At 51.2% G+C, this 23,340-nt stretch overlaps 9 protein-coding genes across 9 annotated transcripts; 1 reads left to right on the forward strand and 8 right to left on the reverse strand.

Moving 5' to 3' along the window:
* Window positions 1–2,324: 2,324 nt before the first annotated feature.
* N7515_008693 (Helicase C-terminal) lies at window positions 2,325–3,323 on the reverse strand (the record flags this gene model as incomplete). The annotated part of the gene is made up of 3 exons (XM_056669437.1): window positions 2,325–2,494; window positions 2,544–3,106; window positions 3,187–3,323. 3 exons carry the CDS (start codon window positions 3,321–3,323, stop codon window positions 2,325–2,327), a joined length of 870 nt encoding a protein of 289 aa, XP_056519267.1.
* Window positions 3,324–3,904: 581 nt separating this feature from the next.
* N7515_008694 (uncharacterized protein) lies at window positions 3,905–4,342 on the reverse strand (the record flags this gene model as incomplete). The annotated part of the gene is made up of 1 exon (XM_056669438.1): window positions 3,905–4,342. One exon carries the CDS (start codon window positions 4,340–4,342, stop codon window positions 3,905–3,907), a length of 438 nt encoding a protein of 145 aa, XP_056519268.1.
* Window positions 4,343–5,092: 750 nt separating this feature from the next.
* btgE (putative cell wall glucanase (Scw11)) lies at window positions 5,093–6,805 on the reverse strand (the record flags this gene model as incomplete). Its single annotated transcript, XM_056669439.1, has 1 exon — window positions 5,093–6,805. One exon carries the CDS (start codon window positions 6,803–6,805, stop codon window positions 5,093–5,095), a length of 1,713 nt encoding a protein of 570 aa, XP_056519269.1.
* A 4,250-nt stretch (window positions 6,806–11,055) lies between these two features.
* Window positions 11,056–11,417, forward strand: N7515_008696 (uncharacterized protein; the record flags this gene model as incomplete). The annotated part of the gene is made up of 3 exons (XM_056669440.1): window positions 11,056–11,151; window positions 11,207–11,334; window positions 11,402–11,417. The coding sequence occupies 3 exons, from the start codon at window positions 11,056–11,058 to the stop codon at window positions 11,415–11,417; spliced, it is 240 nt and encodes a 79-aa protein (XP_056519270.1).
* A 525-nt stretch (window positions 11,418–11,942) lies between these two features.
* coaT (acetyl-CoA hydrolase ACH1) lies at window positions 11,943–13,636 on the reverse strand (the record flags this gene model as incomplete). The annotated part of the gene is made up of 3 exons (XM_056669441.1): window positions 11,943–13,136; window positions 13,199–13,439; window positions 13,494–13,636. 3 exons carry the CDS (start codon window positions 13,634–13,636, stop codon window positions 11,943–11,945), a joined length of 1,578 nt encoding a protein of 525 aa, XP_056519271.1.
* Window positions 13,637–15,475: 1,839 nt separating this feature from the next.
* On the reverse strand, window positions 15,476–16,526 carry N7515_008698 (Short-chain dehydrogenase/reductase family protein; the record flags this gene model as incomplete). The annotated part of the gene is made up of 4 exons (XM_056669442.1): window positions 15,476–15,719; window positions 15,953–16,242; window positions 16,299–16,415; window positions 16,473–16,526. The coding sequence occupies 4 exons, from the start codon at window positions 16,524–16,526 to the stop codon at window positions 15,476–15,478; spliced, it is 705 nt and encodes a 234-aa protein (XP_056519272.1).
* A 1,694-nt stretch (window positions 16,527–18,220) lies between these two features.
* Window positions 18,221–18,868, reverse strand: N7515_008699 (uncharacterized protein; the record flags this gene model as incomplete). The annotated part of the gene is made up of 1 exon (XM_056669443.1): window positions 18,221–18,868. The coding sequence occupies one exon, from the start codon at window positions 18,866–18,868 to the stop codon at window positions 18,221–18,223; it is 648 nt and encodes a 215-aa protein (XP_056519273.1).
* A 751-nt stretch (window positions 18,869–19,619) lies between these two features.
* Window positions 19,620–21,653, reverse strand: N7515_008700 (uncharacterized protein; the record flags this gene model as incomplete). Its single annotated transcript, XM_056669444.1, has 4 exons — window positions 19,620–20,467; window positions 20,512–20,812; window positions 20,992–21,057; window positions 21,240–21,653. The coding sequence occupies 4 exons, from the start codon at window positions 21,651–21,653 to the stop codon at window positions 19,620–19,622; spliced, it is 1,629 nt and encodes a 542-aa protein (XP_056519274.1).
* Window positions 21,654–22,163: 510 nt separating this feature from the next.
* N7515_008701 (uncharacterized protein) lies at window positions 22,164–23,079 on the reverse strand (the record flags this gene model as incomplete). Its single annotated transcript, XM_056669445.1, has 2 exons — window positions 22,164–22,738; window positions 22,857–23,079. The coding sequence occupies 2 exons, from the start codon at window positions 23,077–23,079 to the stop codon at window positions 22,164–22,166; spliced, it is 798 nt and encodes a 265-aa protein (XP_056519275.1).
* Window positions 23,080–23,340: the final 261 nt, after the last annotated feature.

Here is a 23,340-nt window from a genome sequence, read left to right on the forward strand (position 1 = left end):
TGGCTTCTGATGCTCTGATGGATTCAACCTCTCTGATGGATTCAACGACAACCTTGAAACCCCGCCGTGGAATGGAACCCAATCAAAGATGGCCTTTCTCACGATCATCGAACTGGGCGTCGCCCGGGATGGACTCGGTTGAGATCACTCTGATCCACTTCCTGAGTCCCAGCCCCATCTGCACTCTCTTGCCTCCGCATGTCTTGAGCGGAGAATGCATTCATATTTCACTCCAGAGCGGGCACTGTCAAATGCCAATGTTCTATCTGTGAAGGACCGAAGCCAAAACGGATTCAATTTGGCTGGGCCAGATGCAATCCATCAGAAGCCTGAACAAACATGAAAGTAGGCACAGGGAGGGAGCGGTGCAAAGTGTGCAAACAAGTATTGGGTCACATGCACACGTGACCCTAATCCGGCACGGGCCGGCGCCGCACGGCTGTTACCCTATCCCTTTGACCAAACCTGGGCTGTTACGCTGTATGGATAGAAAAACTCGGATACTATGATCTCTTGTTAGTAGTCGGAGCCGTAGCAACATTTTTCCGGAGGTTATAGACATGATCAAGGGAATATAGCGAAGATAGGACGTCACCTGGTAATTAGGTCGAGGGTATTCGACCTGTTGAGGCGGTATCACGCTGTTCCCCTTTCCCCAAAATGGCACGTGGGAATAGCCTCGTTTATTGCTATGAAAGGCGGTAACCAAAGGCCCGTGACTAAAGGCTCGTGACCGATCGTCCCGCCTCTTTCAAAGCTACTTAACTCTCTGTCCTGGTGCCTCTTCTCCTTTCATTCTTGACCTTTCCAACCACCGTTGTTCATCGCTTTGGCCATCCTTTCTCTCGCGTTTTATCGTTTGTTTTATCTTCTTTGGCATTATCCATCTTGTGCTTCTCTTTACCAGAAGGTTGGAAGCACGCGTCAATCAACAAACCTCGCCGCCTCAACATACCTGCCTTGCCATGACCCACACTGGCCTGGCTGACAACGATCTTGTGTCAAGATACCATCTTCCGCTGCACGCTATGGGGACATACCGCTTGCAGATCCTGCTATGGCAACCCCACGCACTCATATCGGGCCGAAAGAATGCGGCACCAACAAGTGACCTGCCTGCTACGATGCAGCAGTATCTTCCATCGAAGCTGCCATTGTGCCCAAGAAGTAAAGCACCGTCACTCGTGCTTCAAACTTCAGCGTGAAATGTAAGACAGAGAATTACATGGAATCCACTCTTCCCGATCTCCACGCCTCTTAACTTGGGAGTTTAGACTGACATATCCAGACCGCCCACGGAAACACGAGTACCACATCGGTGCTCGCACGATGTTCCTGCTCTGCGCTGAGCTCAAGCCCTTCTGTCGCCTTTCTAGGGAGGCGAGACAACCTGTGTCAGCCCCATGAGGGAGTAACACTTTTACCTCTCTGATTGTTGACTTCACGATGGTGTGTGCCATTAAGGACATACCGTCTTGGAAGACATAGTCAGGATCCGCACTCCATTGAAAACTGTTTGAAATGGTCTGCCATCTGTTAGCACGAGTGGGGTCTCCGATTAGTCGTGAGTGACGGATGGATTTGATCAGTTGGTCAAGTAATTCTTGGATCAGGCTGAACTGCGCGTCATGATATGGGGATATGCCTTGCCCATAGTCGACCCACCAGCAATGACGCCTTACACACCTCAAACCTTGCCCATGGCAATCAAACCTATCAGAGATCAGCCTCAGAACAAACCAGACCCGTGCGTCGCTGCGTCCTATACTTTCCACCACGAACCGCTCGACCGTGGGTAACGCGGACCATCAGTATGATAGCGCATATTCTGGATCGATGCCAATGCTGATGGGCGTGTGATGAGGTTCGATTTTCGAACTACGACCTATCCATACCGCCAGAAAATGAATGTCGGTTTCGGAGATCCAGAATGGTGACAAGATCCTTGTCGTACCGTTCTCATACCAGGACTGGTCGATGCATTCAATTACTTCGCCGGTGGTCAACACATTGGAAAGGTGTGCGCTGTTTTTGGAAAGGCCGGGAGATTGGGGTGGAGCCGTGGAGGAGCTAACGTTGGATGCGCGGGAAGCGAAGAGTGGGGGAGGTGGAGGCAATTGGTCGTGCGCACCGGTATGGGCAGACAAGAACGGTCTATGTGTACCATGTGCTGGTCAAAAACACGTACGACATAAACGTCTACCAGAGCGCCCACGGAGGCAGGCTCGTTGCGCGTGACGGTGTGCCAAAAGTGGTCCCGGACAGCGAAGTCCGACCAGGAGAGACGAAATACGAAGGGAAAGTGGAGAGACTTTGCATGGGAGTCAGGCTCTTCCCCATAGGACTTCCTCGCAACGACGCTTGCGTTGCATGTCCTTTTTGCGTTCCTTCTCGTCCTGAACCTCCTTTTGCTGAACCTCGGCCATGACAGCACCCTCGTGATGCCCTCGGAATCGGTCGGTACCCAACAGGGCTTGTCGCTCGAAGCTTTTGGCTAGTTCGGCGAGGAAATCACGGCGGCGACGCCAAACATGGGTCAATACGTGTCATTTGGAGGTAAGTGATTTCAGACTGTACCTTTCGTCGAACCTCCTCCGCACGACTGCTCTCCACCGATCGTTTGTGACTTTTCTCCTGATACCGTTGCTGCTCGGCGTTGAAACCAGGACTTTCAACATCGCTCTTCTCGGCTTGGTCGATCTCGGCTGCAGCCCGATTGACTTGCTCCAAGTCCACGCCGGGTGGGAATGGTTTCCGAAGCGGCGCACGCGGAACAGGCGCAGAGTATTCCGCCTCGGGCTTGGTGAACCCGTTGGTTGCATGTAGTCCTCGCGGGGTATCCAAGTTCGGATCGAACTCTGACCGATGCTCATGTTTGGGTGCTAGAGCCCCATGCGTGGAATTGTGGTCCAGGTGCCGGTGTGTAAGAACAGGAGGAGCATGGGTGTGGGCAATGACGGGGACTGTCGTTCTCTCGGTCTTGTCCACTGGCTCCTCGCTCCCTGACTCCTCCTTCACTGACCACTGGACCACTGCTACCCAATCCTCTGACTTCTCAACCTCTGCATCTGACGATGACAGCGAGGGGGCACACGGTGGACAATGTCTGTATTAATCATTGGCGTCCCAGGCGCTGGGAAGACACATCTCGCGCGCCAGTACGTGTTCACTCAGCGCGACTGCTACCCTGGTGGCATCTTCTGGATCGACGCGAAGTCTCGCGAGTCCATGTACAAGTGCTTCTGGGAGATTGCGCAAGCAGCCACGCTGGTCGAAGTGGGAACACTTGTCCTCCGTGAGATGAGGTGGACATATGAGATCATCGATGTCAAGAACTCTTCGGAGGTAGGACGCAACTACCTTCGGAATATCTGGGCCAATCTAGCCGCCCATATCAAACTTTGGACGGACTATCCGAGATACTGGCGAGGGACAATCGATGGCAGCTCCACTGTATCCTGCCTGGGCCTGTCATCTCTAGGTTCCTATTAACGTGGAACATACAAGTTATTGGATGGTGGACGTCTTCGCTGGAATCACCTGGACATTAGCCAGATCGCGATTAAACATGGAATCAATGTGTATCAATTCCTATCAAGTCCAGAATCAAGAGCTAGAAGTGATTGGATTACGCTCAACATAAAAAGTGTTTCGGTAAAGCGAGTCACAACGGGCAGCAGCTCCTCTGCCATCATCCACCGAAGTAAATACTGTCCGAACCAACCTAAACCTAACCAGTCCCTCACAGTTGCGGTAGAATGTAGCGAAATGAATCACTGCAAGTAGTGAGCGGGTGAACCGCATCGTCCAGGTCATAAGGCCTTGTGGCGCTTCCACCAATTCCAGATAGTCGATGCAGCTTGGAAATACAAACCCCCCACCCCCAGACCCAAGTAAATAAACATCACTTCATATTCTCTAACCTTTCCCTCCGAATAGCGACCATCTCCGCAAGTAACTCAAGCTCAATCTCCAGCCTCGCCTTTGCATCGAGTGCAGCAACATCAATCGCACCACCACCCGAGCCTAGTCCACCAGACGCTTCAGATTCAACAGAGAGAACAGTACTTGTCTGCTCTGCATTGCTCATTTTCCCTTCCGCCCTCTCTTTCTCCTCCCTCTCCTTCCTCCTCCGAGCCTTATCCTCCTTTGAACCAAGCTCCCACTTGAATACTCCAGCCAGGATAGCGAAGACGATGAAACAGATCCCCAGGACGATGGCTAAACCAGCGAGAATGGGGATCACGGCGAAAACGGTTATTGTGAAGAGGTTGTGGATGCATGTCCAGGCTATTAGGAAGGGGCGTTGGTAGAATGGGGAGGTTTCGAAGGGGAAGGGCATTTTGGAAGGTTGGATTCGTTTGGTTCTGGTTTTGATTGGGAGGGAAGTTGAGGATGAGGGCGTAGCGGGGGCTATTTCTGTATATGGATTATGAGATACAGAGAGATAAAGTGGTGAGGTCTTCCTTGCCTTGGAGGCTGTAGTTGGAGGCTGTAGTCGGCTTTAGAGGTTCTGTCTAGTTATGTCTTCGGGTTGGAAGTCAGAGGGAGGCTGACGATATCGCGGATGATCTGCACGGGTTGGTTGGCAATCGATGCACTGCCACTGTGCCACATATTATTGGGCGGTGATTGGATGAGTCTTGGAGATCCCATGTGAATCCGAGTATGAGCGCCTTGTTGTATACAAATATAGAAATATCTAAAGCACGGTGATCCTGGCCAATTACTATTGACTGGGAATGTCATGCTGATACATAACTGTTAAGACTACGCTGGAAATACAAAACTACCCAGATCAAGATCGTAAGAAGCATGAATAAAATATACACAAGACTAGCAACATTCACAAGGAGATCGAGGGTGGGTGCAAGGTCAGTAGACAACATGGAATAAAAGATGTATCTACCACATGAAGGAGTCAAAAGATTTAAATAGAATCCAAGAAGGGAAGAAAAGGCTCGTTGCAGTCGACAGACCACCACCGCGCCAGAGAAAAGGTAGAACTCCAATCCTCCTGTACAAGTTTTGCATTTGCAGAACTAAAAAAATAAATATTCAAAAAAAAAACTTCCATCATTCAACGTGACGCTTAGTTGAAGACGTCGGCACAGCCCCAGTGCTGCTCAACGTTGAAAGAACCGGGGTTCTTCCAGAGGTCGTTGGAGTAGGAGAAGAAGATGGACTTGGAGCCAACGGACTTGGCAATAGCCCGGACAGCGGTCAGCTGCTGGGCCTTACCGGGGATGGCAGCACCGTTGGAGTCACCGGCGTTCGGCCAGCCGGTCTCGAGGTTGATGACCTCCTTGCCACCGCAAATCTTGTTGAGGTACTCGAACTCCTGCTTGGCGAAGTCACCGGCCTTCTCGGCGGACACGTCGGCGTTGAAGAAGGGGTGGATGTTGGCACCGACGAGGTCGACGGCATCGCACAGGGAGGAGGGGCCATAGTTCTGCCACACGTTCACGGGCTCGGTGGTGGTGACCTTGCCGTTGTAGCCGGCAGCCTTGAAGGCGGAACCGGCGGACTTGATGAAGGAGGCGAGGGAGGGGGCGTCCATGGTGCCGGACTGGATGGCCTCGTTACCGACGACGATCAGCTCGACCATGTTCCACTGGGCCCACTTGGAGATGGCATCAACCTGCTCCTGGGCGCCGGAGATACCGGAGCCGTCAATGAAGACTCCGAGGATCATGTTGAGACCGAGGTCCTTGCAGGCGTCACCGATGAACTCGAGGCTGGAGCAGTCGGTGGAGTAGACACGGATGAGGTTGAAGCCCTTGGACTTGATGGTGTTGAGGTCCTTGGCAACCTCCTGCTTGGTCTTGCAGTCACCACCCTCGGTGTAAGGGGAGTAGGTCATACCGTACTGGCCCTCACCGAGAACGAGGGGAGCGCTGGTGCTGGTAGCGGCGGCGGTGCTGCTGGTGCTGGAGGGGGCAGCAGTGGTAGTCGCGCGAACGGTGGGAGCAGGGGCAGTGGTGGAGGCGAGGCCACCGGTGGGAGCGGGGCAGACGTAGGTGTAGTCGGTGCGGGTCACGGTGATGGTGGACTCGGTCTGGGTGTAGGTACCAGGGGTGATGGTGTGGGGGGTAGGGTAGACCAGGACGGTGCTGGTGGGAACCTCGGTGGTGGTAGGAGGAACAACGGTGTAGGTACCAGCCTCGGGGCAGACGTAGGTGGTAGTCTCAATGACGCTGGTCACGGTGGTGCCGGAGGGCTTGACAGTGGCGTAAGGGCAGGTGACAGTGGTGGCAGTCTCGACGATGGTGGTAACACCGCCGTAAGTGTGAGTACCGCTGGGGAGGTCAGTGGAGGTGGCACCGCAGACAGTGGTAGCATCAGTGACGGTGATGGTGGTGGCCGGGATGGTGTAGACACCGGTGGTGGAGAAAGTGCTGACACCGGGTGTAGGCAGCTGCACTACAGGGGCGCTGCTGCTAGCGGGGCTGGTGCTAACTGGGGTGGGAGAAGCCGAAACAGTCACAGTCAGAGTGCTGGTGCTGGTTGAGCTGACGGTGCTGGTCAGAGTGGTGGTGGACTCGGGGACAGGGGTCGAGGTCTCAACGGGGACGGGGGTCGAGGTCTCAATGGGGACCAGGGTAGCGGATCCGTAGTAGGTGATGACCTTGGTGGTGCAGCCACACATCTCATCGTTCGAAGCACTGGAAGGGCTAGGAGAGACCGAGGGCCAGGCGCTGGAAGAAGCATCCCGACGCTGGTGGAAAGCATCATGACGACGGTGAACACCGTCGGCCATGGCAGAGCCCACCATGGCCGCGGCGGCGAAAAGAGATCCCTTCATGTTGGAAAGATAATATCAACCACACAAAAGAATGAATGCCCGCTGAACGAGTGAAGCGGTGGTCAGTGATAGTATCAAAGGAACGTGGGTTGAGAAGGTAAAGGAGAGTCTTCGGGGGGGGGGCACGCAAGGCCTTTTGATGGAGAAAATCGTTTCCGAGGAGGAGTTAGGGGGAAAAGAGAGGAAAAAGGAGAAAAGAGACCATAAAAAGGCCCCAGTGCGCTAATCTCCATCGATACAGTTCCACCGATCGTGAATTTCGTGGATTTAATTTGTTTAATTTACTTAATTTACCCTCAGCCTGCCTCAAAATTACCCCTGGACGAGGTCTAGATGTGAATTCAGGGACAGGTAAGATATCATTGGTTGATCAGTAAAGACCCAAGTGTTGGCTCTCTCTGGTTGGCCCACACGGCTCGGGCAAAAGTGGAGCAGAGTGTACTTCGTATTCATGAAAGTGTTGTATTATTATTGTCCAGCCTTCGTAGGCACCTGCAGGTACAAGCACGAAGTATGAGGTCGAAGATGCCTGGATGATGTGCAGGTACACCGCTCAGATGCACATAAATTATATCCTCGCCCAACGGTCATTTCGGCCATAAGAAGCAGTACTCCGTACTCCGTACGTTCGTATGCGACCGTTGTTATTGTCAATACTCGTGAACACACCGCACGGATCATTGAATGCCCTCCTCTCCTTTTTCTGCTCAGCCATCAAGCTTAGCACTGTCGAAAATAGTGATTCTGTCTCACATTCAAATTTGCCCTCCCCTTACCGCTGTGAGGGCCTTGAAGGTTCCCTTTCATTGTACTCGGTAACTCCTAACCGCTCATACAGCCACATGATACCTAAAAAAGGCGGATGTTTCATCTATCCTGTCAGACAATGTAAGGCACCACTACCGTCTTTCTGTGGCTTGGTGGCTTACTTTGTGGCAACACTGGCCATGCACAATCCTCGGTTCCTGGTTTCCCAGGCTGGGGCAATGCCTTTGAAGTAAACAGAACCAGAGTGTCTCAGACTCTCAGTGCAGAGTTCGACAGGAAATCCCCGGCAAAATCAGAAACAGGAAATTAGTTTCTCGCGCCATGTGGAGTAGCTCACAATAGCGCTTCGGCCAGTCCTGATAGGGAAAGGTGGCAGCTGAATCCGAAGTAGTGGGGCTATTTGATTGGCTAAAGCCCAACCACTAATTTCCGCCCTGACGATCTTTATTACTCAAACTCAATACACCGTATCACTCGAACTGGCAGATTACATCGGGCGCTTTGTTTGTGTTTGTTGTTCTTGCTCTTTGACTGTTGTCAATACCTACCCGTACGGTCTCGGATTACCACCGGGGCCTAACCTTGGAATATCAAAATGAGCTGAGGAATTTGAATCTCCGTTCGTGTCCATGACTCCATGGCTTCGATTCTCATCACTTACAGAATCATGTTGCTCCCGACTTGCTATTTCACCTCGTTATATGGAAACACATGCTATGTGTTGTTCTTCAATATGCGCTCTTTTTGTCGCCCCGCCCCTGACGATCCCATCCAGTCAATGAAGCACACACTCATAAAGTAGCCGATCATCCGCCAGGTGTACTCCGTACCTAAAGTCAAAAGAGGTTAGTTAGCCGGCGGTGGAGGAAGCTTGACTGTTCAATTTATTTCATCAGCCTGTCTCCGTACGATATTCGGAGTACGGAGTACATCGTAGGCTTTACTGTGTAGATAGGACAGGTCATGTGTAACATACCTACCCTATTCAGAGCATTCTCTAGATACTGTGTAGTCAGTGATTGCTCAGACTCCAGAGTAAACATTTGCAGCCCGAGTAACCCGATACAGCCAACATTCGCAGTTGTAACGCACCCCATATCGTGTGCACGGAGTACACGACCTCGTATATCCAAGTCCTGGCCTGCACTTTGTACTTCGACAAATTAAGCGCACAGCAATTACTCTGTACACGCGAACAGCTGCCCTGTCCACTGCCAATCTTCATGGCTGATCTCAACGAAGACAAGGGTCTGGATCTCTCCATTGCCGATCGCACTTTGTCCACGCGGTAGATCATGACGGATCACAGCCGAGCCGTTTTGCTTGTCTCCATGTGGAGATTCAGAGGTTATGTACCGCTAGTTATGTTTTTTTTATGGCACTACAGAAAGCTAGTGCCGGGACTGCTAGGAAAGGAGGTTACTCCTGAACGTACGGAGTAGTACTGTAGTTATGAAATGATTTCCAATTGGCACTCGCTAACTAGTTGGGTCTACTTGACAATAGTTGTCTCCGGTCTCTAGGATTGGTTTAGTTATTAGCAGCGTAGACGAATCATGCGAATGGAAAATGGTAGATTGTGATATGATCGATTTATCCTCGTGAATAGTGAAATGAATACTATTGACGCCGCCACGTTGCTTCTTTGGATTCGTGTCAATGCTGAAATTAATGATACCAATAATACATTCCGTACACAGCCCAGGCCAAATACTGCCCAGACAAAGATCCAGACCGCCGAACAAATCTTGGCTGCTCTTGGAGTCCAATGGAGAAAGACCAAGAATGAGAGGTATCTTGGCTTCTCTTCTGGGCGACTGGAGTCGGTATTTGGGTCGAGCTTGGCTCCCTCTTTGAGGTTAACCAGGGGCTTCGCAGGGGTGGTGAACTTGTGGAGATGTGGGTTCGAGATCTGAGAAACGAGTTTCATTCATGCAGGCTTGGGTTGCTGTCGAGATTTGCTTTATTCATTGGCTCTTTACATCTCGTTTCATCGTACTCCGTATAAAAGGTTCCAAGGGCCCAACGGTGGAGGACTTTGTTCGGGAGATTTTTTTTGCGCCTTGCGTTTGGGCAGAATTTCTTTTACCTTCGGGAGTTGGGACGAGTTGCATATGACTCGATCTCCCTTCTGACATGTCAAGTGCGAATCTAATCTGCCTTTTTGACATTCCACTGCTCGAATGTTCCGGTGAGATCAGATCTGTGTCACGCTGCCACATGGAGATTCGAGAATGTCTCTTGGTGGAATGTGCGCCTGAATTATGTGGCAGAAAACATTTCTGCCTCGTCTTCACAGACTTTATCAACAGGTCATTCTTTCTGATCGAGATGCTCTATCTGCTTTTATGTCATAGTTTATGCATTCCAAATTCTCTCCGTGTGTAGTGTAATAGTTGCACCAAATCTATGTCACCATTCACCTCTACCACGGGAATAATCGGGTTGTTCTCCTCGACTATACGACTCCGTGTCTGAACTGCTAGGAGCATGCGCTTTCATCCAAGGTACCAGAGGAAGGATCAAAGCAAACCGGACTTTAGATCAGAGGATAGGTATTTGGGTAATACCTAGGTACCTATAGCTACCTGCCCATGACCTAATGCTGGCTGTAACTCTATCCATCGGAATGGACTTAGGTAGGTACTGTACTCGACCTCGTGAGTCAGATCGCCATATATATCACGCCCGGCATCGCGCAAAATCTCACCTAGACAGAACAAATGCCGGCAGCACCAGAAACTGAAATCCTGTATTTCGGCTTGAATACTATTGCTGCCACGCTATTCTAGATCATATACCGTTGCGAATGCAGTACTTCGTCGCGCCTAAGTATTTCAGAAATCACGGTATACCGCACGTCACGGTAAACGAACAGCCAACAGGCACAAGAATCACTACGGTATTCCGTAGAGTATTTCAATCACACCGGTATTCCCTGTCAAATTGTCAGGTAGGTAGCCTCAAAGATGATCAGTCCATCTCCCGTTCATGAGTTCCTTCTTTTTCCCGCCGCAAGCCATAGATCTGCCCACCATGCCACCCGATCATGCCACGCGACACATGACCAAAACAACCCAAAGCCACAACCACCACCCCATTCTAACAAAATCATACCACAGTAGACAATCGGCAAGCTCCGATGAACAGAAACACAGGTACCTGGAGATCCAGTTCCTACGGCTATCCCCAGGTACGGATAATCCCGTATCCATCGATCGCACCATACTACGTCATTCGTAAACACCGGATCAGGCCATAACGATGCGACTCATGAGATGTCAATTGCACTTATCAGTTATCTAGATGGCTAGAGTATATAAAGACAGATGTTACACGACATAGCTACATATTACTATCCATTCATCAAAGCATATTCACTTGCAAATCTCGTTCAACTGTCGAGTTACTCGATAACGATACCTAATCTACATCTACAAATCTACACAAACAACCTAGCCACCAACGATACAGAACACAAAATGTCCTCCAAATCAACCACAGACTCTAGCTCACACGCCCGCCTTCAAAACGATTACGGCGCTGATTACTGGGTCCGCAGTGCCGCAGAACATCGTGTATGTACCACCACTTGTCTCTCAATATGTGCCTTCCATGTACTAATTGATGTAGCGCGCAACCGCCGGCCGTGGCCTCTTCTCTGGCTTACAGGATGTTAAGCATTACAACGTTGATCATGGGTGGGCGCGGAGGAAGTCTACGGATGAGAGGGTTGGGCTCTTCGGGGCTATTTGGAGTCGGTAGGTTTATTATCAAGTCTACGGTTGTTTGGGGGTGGGTTGGGATTGTGCTGACTTTTGATATTAGGCTTACTGGTGCTTGAGGGGATACTTGATCAGAAGTGGAGGAGGTAATGATTCTATGCTGGAGTTGGAGTCAATTTGGATTTCTTGTATTTGAGCTTTAGTTTCGTGTATAGCTAGTTTACTTGTGAGGAGATGATGGACCTTGCACATACCAGGAATGATGGTCCCCCGCCGTTTTCGTGAATTGGAATGATGTTGTAGTTGTAATAGAGTACCTCCATACTAGCAAGGGTTACCTTGATCCATAGGTATGAAGAGCATTGTGCAGGACAGACATACCTAGGGTTGAGTGGTCGATATCTCCCTGAATTCTTTACTTCCATGGTTCCAACCGACTCCATGCATCATTAAATCTGCACAGTACTAGGTACGGAGTACAAAGCAATAGTTATCAATTAACATTCATGTTATTCCATTGGAAGACTATATACAAAACCGCTAATGAGATATACCAAAACGCCTATACCGTGGCACATCGCCAATCCAAGTTCTAAAAACACAAGGTATAACAAAAGACCCAAGTCAGAGTCTAAGTTTACCATTTACTCCCAAGAGTCAATCTTCATGGTACCCTTCTCCTGGAGGTTCTTGTGCATGTTGAAGGCCTGGAACAGCATGTGAGGCTCGTGGCCCATACCCTTCTTCAGACACTCGAACTCAGCCCGATCGAGATAATCAGTCAAGATAGGGGTGTAATCGGGGTGCGAGCAGTTCTTGATGATAACACGGGCACGCTCACGCGGCGACAGTCCACGAACATCAGCAAGACCCTGCTCAGTAACGACGACATCGAGATCGTGCTCGGTCTGATCGATGTGCGTGGCGAAGGGCACGATGCAAGAGACACCGGTGGGATCGGTCTTGGTGGGCCGGGCACTGGGAGTGTGCATGATACTGTACTTGGCGTTGCGGAGGAAATCGGCAGAACCGCCGAGACCGTTGAGCATGCGCGAACCCATGACGCAGGTGCTGTTGGCGTGAGCGTAGATGTCCACTTCCACGGGGGTGTTCATGCCGATGCAGCCGAGACGACGGATGATCTCAGGGGAGTTGGAGACTTGCTGCGAGCGCAGGAGGAGCTTGCCGGCGTAGCGCTCCCAGTTGTCGTAGAAGCGCTTGAAGCCGTCCGGCGAGAAGCGGATGGAGGTTGCGGTGGCGAAGTCCAGGTTGCCGCTGTCGAAGAGATCCAGGAAGGAATCCTGCAGGACTTCGGTCCAGACCTTCAGGTTCTTGAAGTCGGCGCCGCCCTTGCTGAGGCCTCCGACGACGGCGTTGGCGATGTTGCCGATGCCGGACTGGATGGGGAGAAGGTTGGGCGGGAGACGGCCGTGCTTCACCTCGTGCTTGAGGAACTCGATCAGGTTCGAGGCGATCGCCTGCGAGCCCTCGTCTTCGGGGGCGTTGGGCAGGGTGATGTCCGGGGAGGTGGACTCGACGATGGCGACAACCTTCTCGGGGTCAACGGGGATGTAGCTTGTTCCGATGCGGTCCTCAGGGCTCATGACGAGGTAGGGCTTGCGTCCGGGGGGCAGATCGGAGCCGGTGATGTCATGCAAACCCTCGAAGGAGGGCATGGAGGTGTTGACTTCGATAATAATCTTGTCGGCCATTTGGATCAACTCGGGAGAGGCACCCACGGAGGCACCGGGGATAATGCCACCATTCTCGGTGATGGCGGAAGCTTCAATGACGGCGACATCGATGTTAGGGGTTGGTTTGTTCAGAGTGTACCAGCCCTAACGGAAGCGGTAAGGTTAGCGTCGATCTTTTATTTTTCTCGGAGAATGCCAAGACTTACGTAGACCAAGTCGGAGGGGAACATGCTCAGATGTTTATCGAAGAACTTGATCTGGCCATTGTTGATCCCCTTGGCGATTTCCTTTCCGACTTGATGAGGGCTGCGACGCTCAATCATGTTCAACCGCGCCCAGCGGTTCTCAGTATCAGCGCCGGAGGAAGCACCGACCAACAGGTTATACTTCAGCTGTCCCTGGAGGTTGTTCTTCTCGACATGGTCTGCAAGAGCTTCGGGGAGGACCCTGAGCAATGGACGTTAGGACTCGGTTTTGCAATTCGGTCTTTGTGTGACATACTTAGGGTAACCAACACCGGTAAATCCGGACCAGCCGATGTACGCATTGTGAGGGAAGTGGTGAAGGAGGTCCTCAGCTTTGGCGAGCTTCTTCAAGTACGAAGGGCGTCGCACACGGCTCTTCAAGAGTGCGGAAGCAGCCATGTTGACTATTCAATGGATAGAAGGGAAGAGGGGAGAGGGTCAAAATGAGGTCGAGGGTAAAAAGAAGGAAGAGAAAAGGGGAGCTGGGGGTATAAGTAATTTCTCCAACCCCACGGGCAACCAGGATCTGAGGTCTCCACAGAGGAAGTTGAGGCCGATGTGTCCGGGAGAATGGAAATGTTTAATTTCCTTTTTGGGGGGTTTGTACTAGCTCAGGTTGCGATGTGTATGTAAAACTGCATCTATAAAAAAAGCAGTAGCGCGATAAATGAAGCTATTCAATTGACATTCGAGATCTCCTTCCCCAGCTTGATCTCCTTTAATTCCCCAGTTTCTCTTTCCCAGGACTCAATGATGCTCGTTTCCAGGTTACGTCTGGCAAATCTTCATACTGACGTCAAGTGCGGCGTTCGCTCGGCCCCTCTCGGCGTCTTCTCGGGTCTCGCCAATTTCCACTCGCCCCAAATTTCACCCAAACCTACACTTTTCATCCTTAAGAACTCTACCAACCCTATAAAAATGGCCATCGCAAACCTCCTTCGGTCTTTTTCGGCGTTCAAATAGCATTTCCCCGGATTTTACCAGGATCATTCAACTTGCAACATCCTGAAGAACGTGTAGATCACTGATGAAGAGGTTGTAGATCGCCCCGAGTTTCCCCCGACTCCACATCTCCACGTCTCGGTATGATGTCGGCTATCCCAGCTCGGCCACACGGAATTAATATGGAGTCTCAATGGATGGAATAAATGGATTGAATATTAGCTAATTCTTCGTCCGCCATTGGATCATCTTGCCACTGGTTACTAACAGCTCCGCTTTCAGTAAGGCAAGCGGATGATCCGGGAGTCCCAGATTACCCCAGAAGCCGAACGAACCGCGCTATTGAGCTGCATGGAGTTGGGGCTAATGGCAGAGTCCTAACTGAGAGAGGCAGTCTGTGTACATACGGGTCTACCGCTTGTCGATTGTACTCATACTTCTGTCTCTACATTAGTACATGGAGCATAAAATAGTATTCCTACCAATGCTAACGGATTGTCTAGCCCCGTACTGGGATGGGACTCCAAAATGCTGTATGAGTTTAGCATTGCTTCTTAATCGTCCTTGAGACCTTGACTTATATTGTCCTCTGAAGCCAAGAGACTCCTACACCGCAATGGGCCAATGGCGAATGTAAAGTAGCTTTAACCAGCGACAAGTGAAAGAATAAGGCGGCGACGCGTGACAGAATACTAATGTCTTATCAGTGCCCACTCCGCCCACTCATGTTTACACATGTTGTATATCCATGGATAATGATTCATCACATACGTTCGAGGAGAGCTACCTCCTGCTTCCAGGACAGTTACATGCATACTGTTTCCGCGTATCCAGGACGGCTTTCAGGTGTGTTCATGATTCACTTACTGTGCAATCTGAAGCTCATTCACAAGCATGTGTGATTCGATTAGGCTAAAGATTACGAAGCACAGCCCTCTACGGCCGCAATCTCAACCTTGTTGACCACCGCCGAACACCGATACGTAGCCGGGACGCCTTTGCCAACATGTTCACTTGGTCAGATGGAATATCTTCAAACCCCCTTCACGACATTCGATCTCGAAGAATGGCAGCTCCGAGCCCCGAGCAAAATTCACCAAGTAGTGCCGCGGGGCACCGAACTTGCCCAACACCCGGTTCTTAGCCATCTCCCAGTCCTCGAACCGCTCCCGCATATCCTGCTGCTCAGTTTGCACGAACGTCGAGCGATGCGTGTACCCCTAAGCAAGTACATATGGAACTTGTGCTAGCCACGCACGGGGCAAGATCTTTTTGATCCACTTTTCTGCCGTCCGCTTAGTGTGGCCACATCGAAAAGTGCGTCCTAAGGAATGTGCCGGCCCCCTCTCCACCTGCGCCACCGCAGCGCTTCTTACTCTCCTTAGAGTCTTTAACATTGAACTGTCCCAGGGGGGGCATCTTGACATCCCGGTTGGGTGTCTGAGAGATGAAGCCGGGAGGTTCACTTCGAAGATTGCTGAAAGGAGCTTGCTCCTCAGCTTGGCGTTGCGCATCGGTGGAGCCCACTCTTTCGGCACGCCTACATCAAACAGGTTAGCAAATCACCAGCGTGGTTTCGTCGTTATGGGGTGTCAGTCTCTTACCAGGGACCAGTTGTGTTGCGGTCGAAATAGATAATGGGGTCATTTGGTCGTTGTTGCGGGTGGAGTCCTCGCTGGTCACGCTCTGGTCCCCGTATGGCCACGCGTCGATGAGGTACTGTGAAGGAGGTTAGCTGGTGCCAGGGTAAGCAGGGTATAGGAAATGGCATACTGCTTGGGGCCCGCGAAGTTGCCGGGGTCGTTGAGGTGCGCCAGCAGAATACCGTCGGTTTGCACGCTTTCGGGCTTCACTTGGACAAACTGCTGGCTAGACACAACACTCAGATGCGTGGGGTTGTCGGGATAAGCGCTCTTCTTCAGCTTCGGGAGAAGGAGCAAGGCCAACAGCGAGGTGGAGAGCGTGTTGACTTGGAGATCCTCCTCCCAGCCCTCGGGAGATTGGTGGTAATCTTTGTTCCAGATACCGGCGTTGAGGCGGGCAACGTCATGTCGGGTCACCTCCTTGCACTCACGAAGGTGATGCGGTAGACGTCACTTTATTTAACAAGCCGCTCAACATGTTTCCTGTATTGCAACTCCTCTTGATCGTGAGTGTTGGTCTCCTCCTTCCCGCGATCCTTGAAGAACAAGTTGGCGATATCGGAGATGCGATCGCGAGCCCGGCAGGATCCCACCTATATGCCGAGAATGCATTTGCTGTTTGCGATGCGGCATTTGCAAAATGCCGGCACCACATGCATCTCCGACAGGGACAGATCGGCCATCCATTCCTTTGACAACGACATTTTGCAGAGGAGAAGATAACACGTCTCCATCCGCCTAGACAGTTGCAAGAGAATAAGAAGGTAACAGGTCTTGAGGGGATGGAAGAAGATGAAGAAGTGTTTGGGACAGACTGCTGAAAGTTAAGTAAACGATTGATATATGTGAAAAAACAAACAACACGGGTGGCGACGATGTCGTCGACGACGCCATCGTCTCAAGGCAAGAAGGAATGAGCAGATCAATCGCACAAGTTATGCGCGCAAAAAGCTGGTTAGGCTACGATGCTGGACGGGGAAGTCTAGAGATTATGCAGCTCCATACGGAAAGAGCTGGCCAATCTCAAGATCATGAGCTTTTTGGAAAAGCGATTGACTCCATCTGCTGCATATACATCCTTGCTATCCCGACTTTGCCTAGCAGAGTCTCATCTAGCCAACTTGCGCATAACTTGTGCGACTGATCTGTTCAAGTATTCTCGCCCCAAGTCGCCATCTTCCTTGATTCACTCCACAAGTTCAAATCATTCACCTCACTTCTGAGAGTCCTTTCCAATCACTACACTTGTCCAGTCATCCCATCCAAGGACTTGTTATCGGCTCCTCTGGTACAGTGTCGTTATGTCGTTATCCAAGGAGTGGATGGCTCAGGGATGATCTGATCCTCTCCGACTCAGGTGATAAAGGCATTTGGCAAATCCCACCTCGCAAACGACAAGTGTATCTTGTCATATAACTGCCTGGCGAAAAGCAAATGATCGGACCTGGAAAGAGACTGACATCTCATATCCCATAGGACCGGGGGATATTACTGTGTGATACAGTATCTCTGCATGGTACCTGCCATGCACTCTGATCGTGTCACCAGGCTCATTTCGATTGTGCGTGTAGTGCATGCCAACCACTCGAGACTCTGATACATACATGTCGTGTCGTTACGTACCAGTCTCAAAGGATATCACCTTCTAACTATATGTATCTCTCACCCTCCCTTGCCATCCATCTCGTTTGCTCTCATCTCCTTCCCTTCTTCTAGGGAAGACAGAGCAATCGCGGGCTGATATCCCAGCCCAGCCATCACTGGTCCATTATACATACATGTGTACTACCCACAAGCTAGGAATGTCTAGTTCCGTTAGCGTGCTTAGGAATGACACTCAATGAGCGGTCTAGCCACTACAAGATCATTCCAAGTTCCGGGTTCCATGTGATTGGATTTAGGGCATACGAAGGGTCACGTACCTGGCGACAAAGAGCCACCTGGTGGACTGGAAGCAGTGGAATGCCTCACTTGATGTACCTTTGTCCTTTGGCATGGATGATGATGATGACAGATCCCATACAAGATAGATCTTTGAGCCTGTCCAAGGGAGGACAAGGGCCGATGTGTCTATGCGCGAATACATGGGCTACATGTTCGTATCCAGGCGGTCAAACGGCCAGGAGGTCATTATTAGTCTCTCAATCCCTTCGGGTACTGACAGTAGTTTTTTTTTTCTTCCACCCAAACTGCCTAGTCTTCTCACTTTGTGAGGTTGTTCATTCAGACAACTTGGACCACTTGGTCAACGGGCACTGATCAAAGAAGTCCACCACCGCCTCTCCGCGAAGGACCGCGATAAATCCCCTAGAGAATCTGGCAAGAGTTCCATCTCCCTCACCAACGCATCTCGATCACCACACTTCCTCGCCGAATCAAAATCAATTAAAACAGCCATTTAACCACGAACAAGAAAGTTAAACCGATTCGTATCTCCATGATGAATCCCCAGACCATGTAATCTCGACAACACCTCTGTACAAGCCTCCAGGTCCTGCGGCCCAGCATGTCTAGCATCCTTAATACGTTCCATCATGAATCCAATAACACGACCATCTTCTGTCAAATGGCCCAGGAATCGTGGACCGATGTCGTAGCCCTCAATCCATTGGTAAGCCGTCGTCTCATTCTCTAGATATTGGATCTCCCAGTCGAGGCGGGCGAATTTAATCACAACGGGCTCGTCGAAGAGATGGCATTTGATTTCGTAAATACCCGTTCGTAACTTCTCCCCGACTTCGAGCTCTGTGTATTCAACAGAGGTTTCGTGCCAGACATTCTGGACGCTGGGAAAAGCGGTCTGGGTTGCAGAGGCGAAGTGCGGTTGGCCATTTTCGTTTTTGGCCACCAGTCCAAGATTCCATTCGCCAGTTGGTAGAGGGGGGGGGGGGAGGGAGATCAGTGATGGGCCGAAACACATGTCTTCGACACTGTAGAGATATGGATCTATGGTGATGTATTTTATCCGACCGTTGATCAGGAGGCGGAAGTAACTCTGGTCGTTTTCGTCGGCTTCTGCTTGGAGTAGTTCGATTGAATTGGTCATGTTGTTGAGTAAGTAGACCAAGGCGTATGAATTTGGGTAATCGGACCCCAATTGCTCTCGCGATTTGTATAGGGTTCAGAGGGCTGAAGTGGGATTCAAAGAGAAGACAGGAGAACAGGCTAATCCCTGTCAAAATACTATTGGCTGACAACGCGTCTATAATCACCCTAAGTTGATTGTACCTCGAAGGCACAGTGAGCAACAAACTGCTTAGGATGATCGATAATTACGAGAGGGAGACAGAGGAATGAGAGATACAACACTCAAAACAATTTTAATAAAGATAGAAAGAAAGCGACTAGTTACTCATACATGGTAAAGAAGCCTTCCAACTGAGCCTTTATTCTCACAGTCACATCTACCCGGGAATTTCCCCTATTTATTGGTGACCTCACGCAGTCAAGAGGAGCGAGAAGAGTGTAGTTTGGCCATAACGGGTCACCTGTCGCTGGGGTCGTAGACCGTAGCGTCAGATAGGGCCCAGATGACCCGGCCAAACTAGGATGGTGGAGGGGACGGTGGTGGAAGCAGCAAAGACAGCGGGGTCGGCGAGCGTGTCTGGAACTGGTGATTGAGCTTGTACAAAACTGACGCGTTCGTCGTGAAATACACCCTGAAAGCCTCTGAGGTCCATCTCCCTAGCATCTGAATCTGGTCGTCGAGTATCCCACTATCGTGCGCATGCTGAGCTGCGCCCTTCCGAAAACTGTGACCCGAGTAGCCCTCTGTCTGTAGTCCAAGCGCTCTTAGCTTAGTAGATAAGGTCGAGAGGAAGTTGTTGCGACTGAATGGCCTTCTGTGGAAGGAGAACAATGGGGCGTCGGGGCCCTTTGGGGTCGAGCAGTAGCAGCTTCTGAAGGGCATCAACCGGGCACGCGCCGTCTCCCGTCTTTGCCAGAATAATTTGCACGCCTCCGTGGCGGTGGTCTGTCTTACTGCGCTTGAGTGTGAGTTGTGCGTGGTCTAACGAGGACGAGAATCTGACATCGGAGCGCGTTAACTTTGTGGCTGAGAAGATAGAACGTGTGCGGAGGTCGTCAGTCTTGTAGGCGAATTCTCCGAGGCGAATGAATCCAGCAAATGCTACCCGGCACGCGGTTGCGGAGTTCAAGTCGTCTAGAATGTTCGCAGACATCTCCGAGGGCTGTGGTGGTAGTGCGGCGAGGCCCGCAGATAGTGTCGTAATAGTGTCACGCGAAATAGGGTTTCTGACCCGTACTTTTGTGACGGGATTGGGTCTTCTCGCGCCGTCTATGAGACGCCGAAAATGCTTGTTATCGAAGAGTTTATCGTCAAGGAAATTATCGATATGGTAGGCTCGGAGAGCGGCTAGGTCGGCGAGTGCGGTGTCAGGTTTGACGGCCTTTTGGTTGGCGTTACCAAGGAGTCGTGAGCTTAGCCATGAGGTCAATGACTGTCTTGAAACTGGCCATGCGGATAAATTTTGTAGCGCGCAGTGCTTTTCGTAGCTGCGCTGAACAGAGAGGTAAACAGAACGTGTGTTGGCGCTGAGTCCGTTCCAGAGCAGTTTTAGGTGGCCGTCATTGAGCTGAGGAGCTCTTGAAGAGAACCACGCGGGCGGTTCAATAGCGAGAGGTCCTGCCAATGGGGACAAATGTTAGCAATGTCTTCAAGATTTTTACGGGACAGCGCGTCTACTAATGTATTTTCCCCGGAGGGGAGCCAGTGTGGCACAATGTGGATGTCTCTCGCCGCCGCTAGGATAAACAGGCTCTTCAGAGGTACGTTAGACGGGCCATGAAGAAAGCCTTTCTTGAGTCCCGAGTGCGCTGTGGAGCTATCCGTGTGGATAACGAGAGTATGATGGAGCCAATGGTGGCTGAAGAGTAGGAAGCTTTGTAGAATAGCGTCTACTTCATTGGTATTGATGTGCGCATGTGCGTCTTGAGCAAGGGCCAATGTGGCAGCATTGCTTGGATGAAGCTGGTGACAATGGGCCAGCCAGCAGTCTAACGTAGACTTTGATGAGAAGAAGAAGAGACTCTGGCCTATACTGGAGGCATCTGTGTAGAGGTGCGTGATGGGGCGGCGGCAGGGATCAATTAGGAGTATGCCGTTGAAGAGAGACAAGGAGTCCCTCCACCATTCCGATCGTCACGTACCTCGTGAGGGATACGGCGGCGCGCACTACTCCCATGTGGGAAAGCGGCTTGGAAGATGTATAGAGACTGTAATCTTGTTCTTCCAAGTCGGACAACTCTTGAACAAAAGGCCAATAGGCCTGTGAGACACTCTACTTGCTTGAGAGAGAGACTCGCTGCGTTCAGGGCAGCTGCGGCGTCCAATGTGGCGCGGCACAACTTTTCTGGCGGCAGACGAGCTTCCATTGCAATAGAGTCGATCTGGATACCGGGACCGTAACACAGGTCCCTTGCTGGTCCTTTTTTGTATTGCGAGGAATGCGTAAATAGTCGGTGACTCTGTTGTAAACCTCATCAAAAAGACCCGTGGGGTCGGACACTGAGGGAGACTGAGTAATTGCGATGAAGTCGTCTAGGTAATGATTGATATGGAATGTAGGGAGGAGGCATTGGAGTATCCAATGGAGTGCCTCGGCGAAGAGGTTGAAGAGAAACGGGGCCGTTGCGAGGCCAAAGGGGAGGCAGCATTCAACATAAGTGGAATCGGTCCATTGAAAGGCAATGAGGTGCTGGTTATCCTCGGCAACGGGGACTATTCGGAAGGCATCCTTGATGTCCCTCTTGATGATTGTGCAACCTGGGCCAGCTTGTATGGCCTGCTCGTATATGTCATCGATTGTCATGTATTCGATAGCTGACTAGGAGTCTGATATGCCCTGGTTGAGGCCCTGTCCAGGTGGCCAGGATAGATCATGGATGCGGCGCCATCCCCCGTCGTGTTTAGGGACTAAACCAAGCGGTGAAACGAAGGAGGGCCCAGAGGCTAGTCTAACACGACCGAGGCTGAGATCCTTTGCTAGTTTTGCCGTGACAATGCCGGGTTCATGTATGTGATGGTTGGAGGAATGGCGAAACTGCTTCTTGCCCCTATAGCCGACCTGAGCACCGTACGTCAGAATGCCGGCAATAGTGGACCCAAGGTCGCCCGGATAGTAGCGTAGAAGATTGCTCCAGCCTTTCGCATGCAGTGGCGACGGAGAGGACTGTGGCCTTGAAAGCCCTGGGTTGAAAACGGGGCATTGAACAGCAGTGTTTGGTCTGGGTGGTTGCCCCTGTGGTATGAGGCTTAGGGATGGGGGATTGAGAGTAACGTTGCCTGTGTCACTAGTGTAGGTCTCAAGGGCTGTCACTTGCTATTTCTTCTTGCGGCAGGAGGAGGCGCCATGCTCGATTAGGCCGCATGCCGTGCACTCATGACGTCTCTTGCAGGCTTCCCAGGAACACCCTGTCGTATTGAACTTATTGCAGACTTCTGTCGCATTATTCGAAGACCTGGTATTCCTAGGCTGACGTGGCTGGGTAGAAGGGTTGGTTGGTGACTTCGCAGGCAGGGTGAGATTGTGGCGGAGGTATTTTGCGCGAAATGGACCTGTGACCAGGTAGTTGTCCGTCGATAACTCTCCTTTATCCATTATGTATTGGTGGAAATTAAGGGCAAGTGGGAGGACTGCTTCCGACCACTGATAAGTCTGGGCGAAGTCCAGGATCTGCCTCATAAACATGAGTAGATTGGGAACTGCTTTGGGATGTTTTTCGTTGAAGAGATATCCCACAACGGCCAGATAGGCGAGAAAGCAGGTCGTCCATATTTGAGGGTTGGGGCCCCAGTCCTTAAGCGACGCTGCTGCCTTCTTGAAGCCTACTGAGCCTCCCAAGTCGGTCATCTTGGAGACTCTATCCTCCTGATCTAGCTCGGTGGCTGACTTCTCTTTGAAGCGTATGAGTTCAGTCGCCTTCAACTTTCTCTCGAAGACGCGAGTAAGAAGGGTGGCGGAGACACCCGGGAAATATGTCGATGAGTGGTTTGACTTCAAGGGGTGGCTCACGGTTTTCCTCGAGATTCTCGTCACCTTGCAGGTCCCCACGAGGCCTTCTGTGGCGGAGGTCTGTCTCCGCTACATCCATTTCAAGGCGCCTGGCCCTTTCTCTCTGTATCTGTCCTAGCCAACTGGCACGGTCTGCCGCGTCCATGGTTTCCCAAACGTGGGCCGGGGGCCAAGCGGAGTCAAGGGGGGCAGGCGTGAAACTGCTGGACTGGCTGGATGTCATGGTGGAGAGCGATATGGTCAAGGCTTATCGGTGTTATTGCCGCAGAGAAAGGACGTGAAACAAAATCGGGACTTGACTGCGTGAGAGATGACGAGCTACCCTCAGAGGTAAGCAACTGACTCTCGTGAGGCAGTTGTAGGAGGAAGAGGGGTAATGTCGGTGTAGATATCACGTGAGGCTACGGGCATTGTGAGGCAACCCCAATAAAACTACTCCCTTTATGCTTCGCCCTTCGTACCTTCCTGTTCTCTTTGCATGAGA

Source organism: Penicillium bovifimosum (assembly GCF_028826915.1).
Source record: "Penicillium bovifimosum strain IBT 22155 chromosome Unknown utg000006l_segment0_segment0, whole genome shotgun sequence".
Classification (NCBI taxonomy): Eukaryota; Fungi; Ascomycota; class Eurotiomycetes; order Eurotiales; family Aspergillaceae; genus Penicillium; species Penicillium bovifimosum.